This window comes from Phascolarctos cinereus, unplaced genomic scaffold (assembly GCF_003287225.1).
Source record: "Phascolarctos cinereus isolate Bilbo 61053 unplaced genomic scaffold, phaCin_HiC Scaffold_726;HRSCAF=1367, whole genome shotgun sequence".
Lineage (NCBI taxonomy): Eukaryota > Metazoa > Chordata > Mammalia > Diprotodontia > Phascolarctidae > Phascolarctos > Phascolarctos cinereus.
Genome location: NW_027556098.1, coordinates 297,284,642 through 297,300,664, shown reverse-complemented (window position 1 = coordinate 297,300,664; position 16,023 = coordinate 297,284,642). Strand labels below are relative to the sequence as shown.

General features: G+C 33.1%; 1 protein-coding gene across 6 annotated transcripts in view; it reads right to left on the bottom strand.

The window, feature by feature from the left end:
• Positions 1–16,023, bottom strand: part of GRIA4 (glutamate ionotropic receptor AMPA type subunit 4) — a 465,778-nt gene that overhangs the window by 262,890 nt on the left and 186,865 nt on the right. For all 6 annotated transcript variants that reach the window (XM_020996163.2, XM_020996162.2, XM_020996164.2 and 3 more), the window contains one exon: positions 14,143–14,382. In XM_020996163.2, coding sequence (XP_020851822.1) covers positions 14,143–14,382 — 240 coding nt within the window. The remainder of the gene's footprint in view (positions 1–14,142; positions 14,383–16,023) is intronic.

The window sequence follows — 16,023 nt, the reverse complement described above, 5'->3', positions numbered from 1 at the left end:
AGGTATTAAGAGGAGGTGTATCTAAAATAGAGGCAACCTGCTATAAGAAAAGTTAGATCCACAAAACAAAGGTTATTTTCCCCCAGACTACCATCTTCATACAATAAAATACTATTATCTTCTTGTGTTAATTAAGAAATTTGTCTGGAGATTTTATAACTATGTTTATTGTCAGTAATGCAATGGCAACTAAACCATCTGGCATACTGTCCAATCGAAAAAAAAAAACCTAGAAAGGAAACATGGTGTAATGGAGAGGGAACTGGAATTGAAATAGGAGGGACTGGGTTCAAATTCTACCTCAAACACTCACAAGTTTTATACCCCAGGCAAGTCATATTCTCTTTATAGTTTGATTTCCACATATGAAAAGGAAGGGGGAATCAGTGGTTTTTAAGGTTCCTTTTGGCTGTAAATCTATAATCTGATCATGTAGATGCATATACAAATCTATTAGTAATTCTGAAAAGCAAGTAAACATTATCCTTAAAGCTAGCAGCATTGTTGCATTATGGGTAGAGGTGTGAAATTATCGTGGTTTGAGGTTTCTTTCGAGATGCAGATAGATATCAGATAAGCTGCTTCTGCTCTAGGTTTTCTTCCTTTTACTGTTTGACACTTCACTTTTCTGGAATCTTCTATTCCTAGAAATTCCCATGCCCTATGATTGACTGGTGAGGGGGAGATCTCTGCCTTTCCCAATTTCTTCTTGACTAATAAGATATGGCTATTAGAAACTCTGCCCCTTCCTAGAAAACAGTTGGTCACTACATAACTTAATGTTGTTCTGGTATGTAGGTTGCCCTAGGATATTGAATACGTATGTGAGACACAAAACAAAAGTGTCTACATTATCATACTGGTATTTACCAGAGCTTGGGAATAATCTGAATGTGGCATATCTAGAGGGTAGCTTTTACAGGATCCTCAATCCCATTCTTCCTCTAATTGCAGCCTGAAGATCCTGTCACAATGCTCATCCAGCTATTGAGACAGTGTATACTTTTTTCCAGAACCCTTATTTTTTGCCCTTATTTCCTCATATTCCTCATTGTCTCATATTATGCCTTGTGCCATCCCTTATGTGAGTCAAGTTGGGTTCTGTAACAGTCTTATTGCTTTTAATATCCTAGTATCCCTGGCTGGACTATCTCTTGTGAGATTCTCTGAATCCCAAAGTAGCTAAAATGGAATAGGGTAGCTTAAAAAACTGATAGTAGCAAGCACAGGCCTTGACTATAGAGAGTTGATGTTGTAGATGAATATATTGTTTATGTGACATGTATGTGTGCATAAATTTGTTGAGTGTTTATATTCTTTATGAATGCTTATTCTCTTCCTTCCCCCAACCCCATTTCTAAGTAAGTTTGCTTTTTCTTTGCTCATTTGTGAAAGCAAATATCTAACAATCATACAAATTTTAAAGGCTCTTTACAAAAATAAAAGATTCATTTGTACTTCATAGGAAAAGTCCAATTGAGGGGGACAAACAGCAGCTACAAAACTGAGCCTGAAGGAAAGTAGGTCTTGATGTTTAGGTAACCTTTTATTTTTCTTTAAGCTTTAAAATATCTAGTGAGATTAAGTGGTTAATGATAGCGGCAAGGTTTCCAACAGTTAATGAGCGCTAATGTGGGATTTATAATAATTATATTTCTTTCTCTGCTTTGTTTTTGTGAAGGGGTCTTGTGGGAGGGAGAATGAATAAAATGCTCAGTGCAACTAACACACAAATGTGCCAAGAGGTTATTCTGTTCTGTGAAATGGGAGCTCACCATCTACCTATTCCTTTATTTATTAAAAAAATTTTTAAAAAAGTTTACTAACAAATGTTACCAAACTTTTGGATGGAGATTAAGTTGTTTTAGAAGGGATTGTGGGAAAAGGTTAAGAGTATTTCTTCAATTGATGCCTGTAATATAGGTAGATGAGTTTTTTTTAATATGTAGATTGAACTTTCTAGATGATACGCAATTCATTCACTTGGGTTTCCTTTTAGAGTCCTTTAAGTTTTAGCTCATGGTACAAGCCCCCTTAGTGAAATGAATGTGTTTGTATGGTATATATTTGTGTGATTATATCCAAGCATAATCATTTTCAGGGGAAAAAATCCAAATGTAGATTTATTTCAAAAGATTGTGCTTAAGGATAATAAGTGTGTTCAACCAATAATTTCACAAAACAGAGCCATAATACCTTTGTTAACAAGACACAGAAGACTATACTGACAAAGGGAGATGAAATGAAAGTGAATAATGAGACATACATTTTTGGGCATGGCCAATGTAGAAATTTTTTTCCTTGACTATGTGTGCATATGTGCACACATGTATGTGTTTTAAAAACTGAATCTCCTTCTTTCATCTAAGCTGGAAGTGTAGGGAATGCAGTGGATACTCATATGTATGGCCCTGCTATGATCCCAAAGGAACTTTGACCTGTTCAGTTTCTGAGTGAAATTGAGTTTCTGACCTGGGCTGGTTTGTCCCTCCTTAGGTAATCTGGTATTAGCTTCCCCCCCCATTCTTCCCTCAGAAAAAAAGAGAACAGCAACAGAAGAGAGCAGAAGGAAAACTAGAAAGAATCACAAATAAGGAGGACAGCTTTGAAAGTTACATGTTGGAGTAAGTATATGCTTCAGAGGAAAAACATATTCTCCGTATTAGCTATATACAGTTTTATTCAAGACTTGGAGTCAGGATGAACTAAATTTAAATCCTCAGACATTTACTAGCTTTGTAACAATAAGTAAATTATTTAAACTCAGCCTTAGTTTCCTCCTATTTAAAATGGAGGCAATAATAGCAACCACCTTCCAGTGTTTTTGTGAGCATAGAATGAGATAGCATGTGTAAATTTTTTTGTAAACTTTAAAGTTTGATATATATTATATACATATATAATATGTATATTTCCTAACTTTTATCATTATGAAGATTATAATTATCATTATTTTTATTTATAACCTTCCCTTGTCCTACAACATATATATGGAAATACTCATTTTACCTGGTGTTTATTACATTCAGAATTTTTAAAATGAAAAATAAAACCAAAAACAAATAGACATAAAAATGATAGTGGAAAGAGTGTAGCATGAGCAGTCAAGGAGACCAGGACTGGTGGTTGAGTTCTTCCATTAATAACCCTGTGATCTTAGAAAGTGACTTTAACTCTCTGGGCCTCACTTTCCTGCTCTGGGAAAAAAAAAGGTGGCTTGGACTATATGATACTAACAGCTAACATCCCATGCAGAGCAAACATTTTCTGTTTTTATTTCAAAATTGAATATAAAATTGACAGAACAGAATAATTTCTGATTCTTTGATCCTTACATATGAGTTTATCCTGATTGTTAGCTAAATGAAGAAGAATAACTAAAATGCTTTGAACACAAGCTAGCAAGGTACCTAGACACTCATGCAATTCATTAAGCCTTAGTACTGTTATAAACCATGTAATGTTTTGATTATATTGGTATTATTATATTAGTCGTAAAACTGAAAGATTTGATGTAAAGCTACAGGAGGTTATTTTCTCATTGATTTTTCTAGAGTATTTATTTTTATCAATGTGTTTACAAAGATTTGAGGTATTAGTAATATAAAAAATCCTTTGTATCTAAATCAGTTTTCAAATCTGTCTCAAATCAGAACTGGCATTAATGTATTCCTCTCTAATTCTTGTTCAGGATTAATACAGAAAGAAATGAATGGTTTCCCCTTAGCTTTGAGAGGGCAACAAGCCTTCATATAAAGCATTCTGTGATACTGAATCCCTGGGGACACTCTATGGGCAGAAAAAGATTAAAAAGGTCTGGGGAATAATCTACCTCAGGGAAGCTTTCAGTGGCTTCCAATTTGAAAAAATACAGAAAGGTACTGAGAAGTTGATCCATGTAGTCCTTATCCACTAGAGGTTTGCAGGTTGCTATGATTTTAACCTGGCATCTTTACAAATAAACATCAAGACCTTAAAATAAACTTTTAAAATGTAGCAACTTTACAATAAATCTTTTATGTGACCATTATTCTTTCCTGGTAATATTGTGCTAGTATATGTCCATCAGTTCAGTGGGTCATTTCCTTACCACCATGAAAATCAGTGGTTCCGTTAGTATTCCAGGTATCTCATAGGGATTTTTAAAACTGGCCCAAGCAAATAAAAAATACTGGAGTGCCAATAATTTCTTTGTTGAAAGCCTGGTAAAACATCATCATTTGTCTATGATCATAGGTACACTATACCCTTAAATACCCCCCTTTTTCTCTATGGACTAGAACAAGGCAAAAATATTGAGAAACATCCATAGTAAGCTATAATTCTGCTCCTCTCTTCCAGTAAAATCTTAACTATATCTCTTGGGACTCATGTCCTTTCCAGTTCCCCCAATATATCAGTCTATGACATATTAACACTATACACTATTGCTTTATATTGTAGTCCATGTAGCATAGAATTGGACACAAAATTGGACACAAAAATGAAATTTTTTAAAAGGCAATTGAGGTTAAGTGACTTGCCCAGGGTCACAGAGCTACCAAGTGTCAAGTGTTTGGTCTGAGGCTGGATTTGAATTCAGGTCCTTCTGACTTCAGGGCCAATGCTCTATCCACTGCACAACCTAGCTGCCCCTAAAAATGATTTTGTTTTGAAAAGGGACTAAATAACCACACAATTTAGAGTTGTAAGAGACCATAGAAATCGTGTAGTCTAATACTCCCATTTTACAGAAATGGAATTTGATGTCCAGAGAGGTTAAGTGAAATCTGCAGGATCACACAGATAAATAATTTAATAGCTCTAGACTTTGTCTTTAGGTACTATGACTCCCAGACTGCTGCTTTTCCCCAATCAATAACATTTACTCTGATACCTTGAAAGATACAAGATTCAATAGTATGAATACTTCCTCCACTAAAGCAGGACACAACCCATGTAAGTCTCCTAATCCTATGTGATTGTTATTCATGTTGTCCCATACATACTGTTTAGAGGCTTGACCCAACATTGTAATTGTTTTTTAAATATGTTTGAGTTATCAAGATGTCAGATGGGGTGTCCATCTATTAAGTTTCATTGCACAACATGACCATCCATTTTCCATTCCTTATATAGAACCTTAATAATGTATTTCAAGCCTCTTGAATCTAAGTCCCCATTGGTAACTGGCTATAACCTTCTTTTATCCATCACATTTCATTCCATTGCTCCTGAGAGTCATTGAAGATTTTGATTCTTCTGATATGGTTACATTCTTTGATAAGTAGCCATATAGGGTTATGAGGAGCAAAGAGAAGGGCTCTTGAAGTATCATGGAGTCTGGGCTTACTGAAATCATGGAAATCCAACCTGATCTTACTTTCCTATTCAGTTCCCGCCGACCACCCATCTATAGAACTTATAGAGATAAGACTCTATAATGGCAATTCTTTCCTCAAACTTTATAAAGCCACATTTTACTTTTTCATTCACTAATCATGTATTATTGTACATTGTAGATATTTTTGTATCTTTACCTGTACCCTCCATAAAGGTAGGTTTTACCTCAACTTTTTATGTAGTAGGCACTTAAATTTTGAGCGAGTTGAAATACATAAAGTGGAATTCTGGGAGGGTTCAAACATTTCCAGGCTAACTTAGACTCAATTTCAAACTTTATGGAGCCTTACTTCTTTCCTTAGCTGTTATGTGAAATGAAGCTGCTCATAAACTTCCAGCAAACAGACCAAAAATAAAATAAACCATGTACTTAAGAAACTTAAATTCTACTAAAGCACTTACATTCCATTACTTGGTAATGTATTCTGCACATAGAAGGCATTCAATGTTTTATATAAATGAAAATGTGTTGATATGTATGTATTAATGTCTTATATAAATGAAAATGTGTTGATATGTATATATTTACATAGATATACACACATATGTGTACATATGCATATATAAATTCTGGCTGCATTTATTCACACACATACATATGTGTATATATATATATACACACACATACACATGCATAAAGCTTAAGTTTCCTTTAATATAATATAGTTGGACATAGTATGGAAAAAGGAAAGTAAAATGACAGAATAGAAGTCATGAGAAAGAGTGGAAAATTTTGATGGACCATGGGAGGAATACCATACAGGACCTTTAAATTGGCATATATAATAGTAAATTTATTGGCAAATGGCAGTATTTTGTGTTTCTTTTTGCCTTTTTCCTGTACCCCAGTACTGATCTTTTGTCCTTGCAGTCTCTAAGTACGTTGTTTCTTAATTCAAAGAAGTAAATTTTGTCAGGAAAGACATGTCATTAAACTGATCATTTGATGATTATCTAGCTGCATCTAATGTGCTATTTCCTTATTCTCCTCTTACCTCTTGGTCGTTTGGTTTCTTTATTTGAACATTAACATTTATGACTTTCCAAACAATAGAATGTTTTGTTTATTATTGGTGAAATACATTAAGTAAAGAATTGATTATACCTATAGAATGTTAAATTAAGACAATTATAATTAAATTTATGCATTATTATACATATCATAGTAATACTTCATAACTGACAACATGAGGTTAGAATTTCCAAAATTCTTCTTACTTAATCCAAGAGATAGAGTGTTGGGTTGACCTTAGACATCATGAAGCTATCCAACACTAGATATGAAATCTCTTCAGGAGAAGTAAGAAGTCATTTTTTATTTTGAGCAAATATTAGACAAACATTAAGTCTGAAATATCCTGGTTTTCTATGATAAGTATTTCAGTTACAATTCTGAATTCAGGTTATTCATGTATTATATTCAACTCTTACTAAAAAGAACAAAATTTTGTGGAGAAAGACATGTACTTTTTAAGATATGTCCTTTTAGAAAGGAAATATCTTTTTCAGACTTTAAATACGCATTGTCTCTGAATGGAAAAGCTTTCAGGAATAAGGAGTTTAAAAATTAATTGCTTTGGAAAGTTGTTGAAAATGGGATTAGTGCAAAAGAAAAGAATCTTTCATTATTTTTGGATTACATGAATTCTTGATCTCACCTTAAGTTGGATGAAGGAATTTCTATGAATATGTTTTCCCTTCCTACCCATTTGTTATCACTGAGACAGAACACTTAAAGGAGGAAAAGAAGAACCAATCAAATAACATTTATTAAGTTCCTACTAGGTTTTGAATGATTTACTGACTAGGAATAGATTCATGATGGATTGGCTCTTCTTTCCCTTCTTCCTAAGCTTTCCTTTGAAGATTCTACTTTTTACTTGTTCCTACCTCCACACCTTTTATGGAATAGGACTCATGATTAGAAGTCAGCAATGAAATGTATAACTTTCTTTAAAAGAAACAGACATGACAAAAGGTGTATTATATGTGTATGTCATGAATACACACATGGAAATTCACTAACCTGAGAACAGGTGGTTGTTAGACTGTATTTCATAGAAATTAATGGAAATGATATTTTCTGGGAGTATACCAAAGATGCCATGGTCTGCAGTAAGACATGAATGTTGATCTTCTAAAAAATACATTACAAATGGGGCACAGAAGCAACATATAGACATCATGGAAGTAAGCTGGCCATTTGATGAAATTATCTTTCTGCTAAAAGATTATCTGACCCAATCTTAACTTCTCTTTCTGACAATTTTATTTCTTGCTTTAGAAGAAATAAAGATAGTTGCTATTTGATTCTAACCAAAAAGGAAGACTATTGATGAAGTTGGAACAATAGGAATTTTGGGAGAGAGTGATTATACTATTCTAGTGTTCATGATAGGATGACAATATGGAAAAAGTCTAACATATATTTTAGATATTAAGCTCCAAGTTTAGGAAAATTACACATATGATTCCAAATTCCAAGACTTTAAAATGAAAGATGGTTCAAGGAGGATAGAATACTTAAAAAAAAATCTACCTATACCATTTTGTATGATCTTTATGAGGAATTAAAGTGGAAGAGATCTAGAAGTCTTCATTAGAACTCTAAGATGATCTCTGCCTTGACCCAAAAATATAGATAAAGCTTTTAAGTGTGAAATGTTTGAAAGGGAAGATTGGGAAGTAAAATTCCTAAGAGATACAATTAGTTGTGAAACCTACCCAAGGATGAAAATTTAAAGACAGAATCAACCCTTGAAAATGGTATGGATATCACTGGAGGCATAATCATCACAGTCAATTTAACTTAAGGGAAAGATTAAAATAGAGCATTCCACAAACTTATATGGAGGGCCCAGGAAAAGTCAAAGTTTTTCAGGAAGAATATGTAAATGTACTAAGGAAGGATAGTTCAAATTTTATGAAGTGCCATAATAAACTGAATATTCTGACCAACTCAAACTTCTGATTGTTAGAGATACTTATATGTGTAGTAGGAGGGGCACTAATAACACCTGTGACTTTAGTATTTGTTGATGTATGTGCTTAGCTCAGAGCCTGGCATTTAATAATGATTTTTTTAATGACTGCATGGCCTCCTCACTGCCTATAGTCGGTTATAATTACAAATAGCTCAAATTTTTACAGGTTCATTAGCAAAAAAAAAATTGAGATAGGTAAATATTTAGATATTCAGAAAGTAAGAAAAAGTTGGATTTTGTTAAATGTAGACCAGTCTGCTTGAAGACTAGCCTTAGAAAAATTCATTCATTCCATTAAATTATTTCATTTTAAAAGCATTTATCTAGCAACTTCTTTGTGCAGAACATTTATTAAGAAAGGAGAGAGATATATTTAAACAATATAGATGTTCTACACATTATAGAATGGATTAAATGTTTTGTAGATGCATAATTAGAAAGGAAAGTCAAGATCATTGGAATATATATATATATATATATATATACATACATACATATATATGATATATGAATATATAACTCATAATAATAAAAGGTAACTAAGAAAAAGAGAAACCAAACTAAGCAAGTTTTCTTTTTCACATGGTTACTAGACTGGTAGATCAGGAGAATACTATCTGTATTTTATCTGAATTCTAAAAAAGTAGTTAACAAAATCACTTTTGGTGTTTTTATTTAAAGGATGGACAAATATGTGATGAATGCTCATATGATAAGTTGCATTATTGCCTGTTTGAACTCTCATAGTCCGAACTGTTGATTAATCAATCTATGACTACATGAAGGGGTCAGAAGGATGGGATACAGAAATTTATTTTTGATCTAGTTCTCTTAAATGTTTTTAATCAATGGTTTGGATTAAATTGAAGAAATTTTATTTCCTTCAAATTTTTGGATGATATAAAGCTGGGTGGGATAGTGAATACATGGGTTAAAAGAATCGGAATTTAGACAGATATAGATATGTTGAGATAATGGATTGACTTTAACATGGTGAGATTTAATAATGACAACTGTGTTGCTTTTTTTTTTTAATTCAAGTGCAGGAGTATAGGATATCAGATATCTGGCTTAATTGCAATTCATGTGAAGAAATCCTGGAGGTTTTCATTGACAGCTAGTTCAATAAGTGTTTAAATGTGATGTGGATGCCAAAAAAGATAATGCAATCTTAGGTTATTTAAAGGTTAATTGTTGAGCACAGAACAAGATAGGAAATTCCCTCATTATTCTTTTACATCTGGAGGTTTGGGGATTAGTTTTGGGACCTACTTTGTAAGATGTCCATTGACAAACTAGAACTCTTTCATAAAAATTTGAAAAATATTCTGAGATGGCAAATTTTGTCATGTGAGGACAACTTGAAGAAACTGGAGATATTTAACCTGGAGAAGCAGAGAAACAGGGAAGATATGATCCCTGTTTTCCAATATTTGAAGGGTTATATTGTGAAAGATGGTTGAAACTTTTTCTGGGTATCTCCAGAGGGAAGAAATAGAATTGTGGGGTTTATGGGATCACTTGCATGAAGGCAGATTTAGGCTAAACATTAGGAACAATTTTTTGTTAGCTGAAAAGGTCCATAAGTGGAATAAAATGTCCAATGAGGTGATCAGATAACCATACTACTTGCATAATTAAACAATGTCTGGAAGAGTGTTGATAAGGAATATGTAGAAAGGATTCATATATAGGACAGAGTAGAATACTATCACCCTACCATTCAAAATTGCGTGACTAAGGTGGTAGAAAACAGGAAAATAAGTGGTTCTCATTGTGACTAGTTATCAACAGTGACCATGTCCCGTTCACACTGTGGGCTGATAGCAAAATTGTGAAATAAAGACCTACCTTCAATTGCTCTATGGGAAAGGAAAGAGATAAATGGAAAAATAAGGGGAAAAGAAAGATGGGAAAAGTTATAGAATATAAGGGCACAAAAAAGTAAAATAAAGACTCTGAATTGATTTACATGGACCCAGGAAAGGTCAATGAAGGCAAATTCACCAAAAAACAAAAGAAAATCCCAAACTATACCCCTTTCGTCCATACAACTTCAAGTAGTAGTTGTACGTCTAATAAATTTCTAATTTGGTAGCATATGTTTAAAATACCATTTCAGAATATAATCACTTAGGGGTCAAGAATCTATTCTAAAATGTACCACTTCTGTCATTCAGGAACTTTTGTGCCATTAACAGAAACAAGTCATGCTTCAAGACAAAGCAAAAATCTTGCATCTCTGGAATTCCACACATACATTATTTGGCATTGTTAATATATCACTTCATAATATTTGTTGAAATGCTATAGTAAAAAAAAAGGATATGACCTCTCCAATATTATGATTAGCCTATCAGAAATTGACATATTAAAAGTTGAAGTGCCAGGAAAATAACAATATGAAATATGAATGCAAAACCTTGCTTATCTTGGGTGTAAGGTCAACATCTTAGAACTTAGGTCACATATTTGAAAAATGTCAACAGTGATATCCAGAATATTAAAATCAACAGGTTCATGTCTCCTCAGGTCATAACTTTAACCTTTGTACTGGCAACTATGGAAATAGTTAGAAATCATACACACACAAATCATAAATACGCAATTGCATGGAAAACGAAAACAGGTGTATAATTTAAATATCTTTCAAGTCCAAACTGACAGTGTAGATAATAGTGCATGGTTAAATTCAATGTCTCATTCTTGAGGTAGTAAGGGCAGGGAGGAGGATGGGGGCAATCCTGCTGACATTTTAAAGGCAATTATTATTTATGTTATTAGAAAGCTAAATATTTTAAACAGTTTCTTTAAAACAAACTTGTTTATAAACAAAAAAAACTACACCCACCTTCAAAATATTTTTAATATTAAAGCAATCAATACATGGCACATAGTAGACCCTTAATAAATGTTTATTGATTGATTGATTGGCTCATACCAGATCCATTCTAATTGGATTTGTAAATTCAGGTGTTAAATCAACCTTTATAAACCATTATTAAATATTTCCATTTTTTTTGGTTTCATGTTGTTGTTTTGTCTATGTCTTATACCAATGCTTTGCATTGGTACAGGGAATCCCTGGTGAGGATATTTTCTGTATCAATGCAGTTTAGCAACTGTTATGCAACTCAGGGTCTTAGAAAGTTTCATAAGGCACTGAGAGATAAATTTACTTCCCCATAGTTACATAACTAATATGAAAAGATAAGATTCAAATCCAGGTCTTCTTGACTTTGAGGACAGATCTTTATTCACTATGCAACACCATCTCTAATAATTATATACATTAAATATATTTTGCATAACATATCATATGTAATGCATAATTACATATTTCATATATATACATTAATAATATATAACTATAAAGTGAAACAATAGTCCCCAAAGAACTAATATTCTTCCCAAGATTACATAGAAAAGTAGTTTTAGAAGGTAGTTTTCTTTATTTGACAGCCTATGACTGAAGAGAGGACTAGAAGTTTCACTTTAAATTGAAATATTCTTCTATAACTGAAGCAGCTGTGAAAATTTCAATATTCATCTTTATGCATTGAATAGAATTAGGTTAAAAAAACTGCTTTATCTATACTGGTGGTATTTATGACTACAAGTTATGAAATACTCCAGTTAATAAAGAGTTAAAAGTGAGACTCAGGGCAATTGAGAAGCACAGGTTAGGTGTATGAGTACACCCTAACAAGTAATACATAAAGCACTACTAACAAAGAAGAACCAGATTTTTAAAAGTCATTGAAGAAATGTATGATCAAAAAGAGGAATTTTGTACAGCAAACACATGTTTTCCCCATTGGTATTGTTGTGATATTAAGGGAGACTGAGGAAGACCCTTGTATCTCCTCTGGTGAATTTATGGGAGGATATGAACAAAACCTATCTAGGATGGGAAGGCAAGAATGGATTGTAATCTGCCAAATCAGAAGGAATATTCACACTCATGAAATCAAAGATTCATTTAAGTATTCTAAGTATTATATCTGAACACTATTTTTACGTGGCTTGTTTTGATGAAAGCTGTTGGCCTTAGAAAGTAGTTTATGGCACAGACTGAAACGTTTGTAATGCTAAGGTCTACACAAAAGATAAAAAGAGTTATCTGTCTAGAGATAATAACTGAACCTATGGGAGCTGGTGAAGTCACCAAGTAAGAGATGTTATCAGCTGAATCATTGTTATTTATGATGATATTAATAAATAAATACTTGTTGAAGAAATGAACTAGATAAAAATTAAATAATTAGTCACCCAGACACTTCCACGAGGCCAGAAGGACACATAATTAATATGCCCTTTTGTGAAAAGGGGTAGAACTGAACTTAAATAAGAGAGAAAGGCTGGTTTTCATTGCAGCACGAGTATTTTTCTTTAATACAACACACTAGTCAACCTGAAGCACACTTATCAAAGTAGACAGAAATGAACAAAAGTACAAAATTCTGTAACATGGAATGCTTAATAGGAAAGTTTTTCATTTTTAAGAAATGAAGAAGTCTCCCATACCATGTCCCCTTATTTCTAGATAAGATTTGCTTCTGGTTATAACATTGTGAAGCTTGGAAGGATAACTTGCTGTGCAGGCTGTTCTAAATTATGTGCAAAGCCCAACCTTGGTATGACATTGTCTACTGGGCCATGTTGTCTCTATCTAATGAAGCACATGAATTTTAATTAAGGATTAAATAGTATAATTTTTTTATCCTGAAAAATGTCTTGAACATAGACAATCTTGTTTTTCATTTTTTAAAAGGAAATACTTATCTTTAAGTTTATTTATTTGGGAATGTGTTATGCTTGCTAATTAAAGTGATGATTATCCAAGGAATATTGTCAAGATGTTTTCTGCTTCAGATTTAATTCTGAATTCCCACTTTCTAACTGCAGCTGCATGTTAAGATGAATGTACTTTAAAGAAAAATCAACTTTAAGTGAATGTGTATTGTTCATCGTGTATTATCTTAATATCTACACCATGATCCTATTATTTCAGCACTATTAATTTCCAGTCACTAGATAAAAACAGAATGAAGTGAAATATGAAAATCTGGGGACTAATTAAGTTATAGATTAAATTGGGAAAGGCAAATATATCAACTGCTGAACATTGTTTTCTCTATCATTGTAACACTAGTTTGATTTTTGGCTGAATTTTCCAGCATGTAGGGCAGTTGGCATCACTAATCTCTGCTACCTGCAAAGCAAAGATAAAATATAAGATGGCAAAAAGTACAGGAGACTACCATCCAATCTCCTCTGTCATTGGCATGACCTTTCAATTACTCAGGTGCAGTTCATATATTTCAAACTTACTGCTATAGACAGTACTTATATTTTTTCAATATGTTTCAGATTTGGAAGAAAATCACTGTGCTAAGTTTGGGGGAAAACATTTTTAGTGACTATACAAAAATGTCATCACAGGAGTAAATAGAAATATTTTCAGAGTTATTGTAGGTTTGTTAAAGTGACAAGCATTTGGTTTCTTTAGAAAAGATAGACTGAATTTGAAGCATATTCACTTAAAAATCTCTCCCTAGGGTAAAGAAGAAATTGCTCAAAATATAATTCAAAACAAACAAATAAACAAAAAATGAAAACAAACTGAAAACATTCTATGAAGGATTGCTTTCAGTCCTTCAAAGATTTCAAGGCCTTTTGTTCAGTCATGATACAGGGAGCTCAGAGAAACAGAAATGCCCTTTCAGTTTGACATTTAGAATTCTGCTGATAAAGAAAGTGGATTAAAACTTACCTCTATCTGTATCGTATAGGAAAACAAAACAGTTCCATTCATAGTGATCCAACAAACTTAAGAGCGCTCCTCGGAGAGAAGGTCTCAGTTGCAGCACAAATTGACTCTCCCCCTCGGTAGGGAAACTTGGTGTGATGAGGGAGATGTGTAAGGCGCTGCAGAATGAGGTCAAAGTATGTACTGACCTCTTATCATAGAGTCCAAAAATGGCAAAAACTCCTCGAGAATACTGGGAACAAACTAAAACAAAGAGGAAAAAATACAGTTAGCATATATTCTAAACTTGTTTGTTATAATGCTAATGAATTATGGAAATATTAGTCATATCACAGTAACGTGAAATTACAAAGTAGCTGAATAAATCTCAATCCTTGTATAGATCTACTTGGGCCAATCAAAGGTATAACCTGAAAAAGTATATATATATATATATATATATATATATATATATATATATATATATATACACACACACATATATATACATATATACACATATATATACATATATATATACACACATACATGCATATATAGATATATACATACATACATATATATATATGTGTGTATATATATATATATATATATATATAATTTTAACTGTCTCATCTTCCTTCTTTTGGCTCTCTCTTTTGTCTTCAGTTTTTTTTTTTTTATGAAATCACATTAACACAGCCTTCAAATAATCAATCAATCAGCCTGTTTCTAGCACCATGGGCAATGCTGAGAGGAAAACAAAAAAACAGAAGATATGCTCACTGTTCCTAAGGAGCTTACAACTTAGTCAAAGATGAGATTAGCACAATGAAACTATTAGAGCATTAATAAATGCTTTTTGAAATTAATTAGTTAACAACTTATGGAAATCTCTAATATCCAAATCCTATAGAAGCTATAGAAATACAAGATTTACTTATCAAAATGAAATAGTCTAGAAACAACTTTGTTATTGTTATTGTAATTTATGTTGTTGTTCATCCTTCATTTTTAAAGAGGATCAATGACATCATGATGGGTGATGTCTTGACTTGTGCATGAATTGGATTTAAGTGAAGCAGATCTAAGTTGTGCAAAGTTGTCAGCCTCACTTTTTCTTCCAGAGTCATCCAAGCCCAGTGGTAAGACAAAAGTCAAGATGGTTGGCAATGTCCTGGGATACAGTGAATGACTTTGGTATCTTCAATGTCTGACCAAGCTATAAGCACTCCATGGCACCTGCTCCAGCTGCCTTCATGCAAGTTGGAACAAATTGTTCTCATCTACTCATTCTGCCAGGGGAAGTCTTCACATGCTTGAGGTAGACATCCCCCTAACTCACTGATGGTTTTGAGGCCTGTTGGTTACCCTCAACCTGGTTTAGCCCATCTGGTGAGATGGTTTTACCAGGGTGTGGCTGCTGTGCATGATACAGCTTCCTGGAGCCACAGGTGAGAGTTGGGTGACAGGCAGACATCAAAGGTGGATAAGCAGCCTTGAAAATGGTTTGGCAAGCCCTCATACCAGAAGTATTAGTCCTCCCTGAACATCCCAAACTTGAAGTGGAAAATTTGCTAGATCAGCAAAGATGCCTGAATTTATCCTTGCTCTGGCATTCATTTCCTGTATGACTTTGATGAGGTTACTTCTCCATTCTCAGTCTACAAAATGAAGGGGGTGGACTGGAGAATCTCTATGGGCCCTTTCAACTCTAGCATTTTATGATTCTATGACTTTCTTATGATTCTAATTTGAATCTTCTATTTAATTGAATTACCCTTCCTCCTAGACAGTAGATATGACCTTTCTATAATTCTGAAATCTGATTTAATACTGAGCATAAATTCTTAATGGCTTAGCAGTAGCAACACTATTTTAAAAAGGGTTTTCATTTTGCTATGG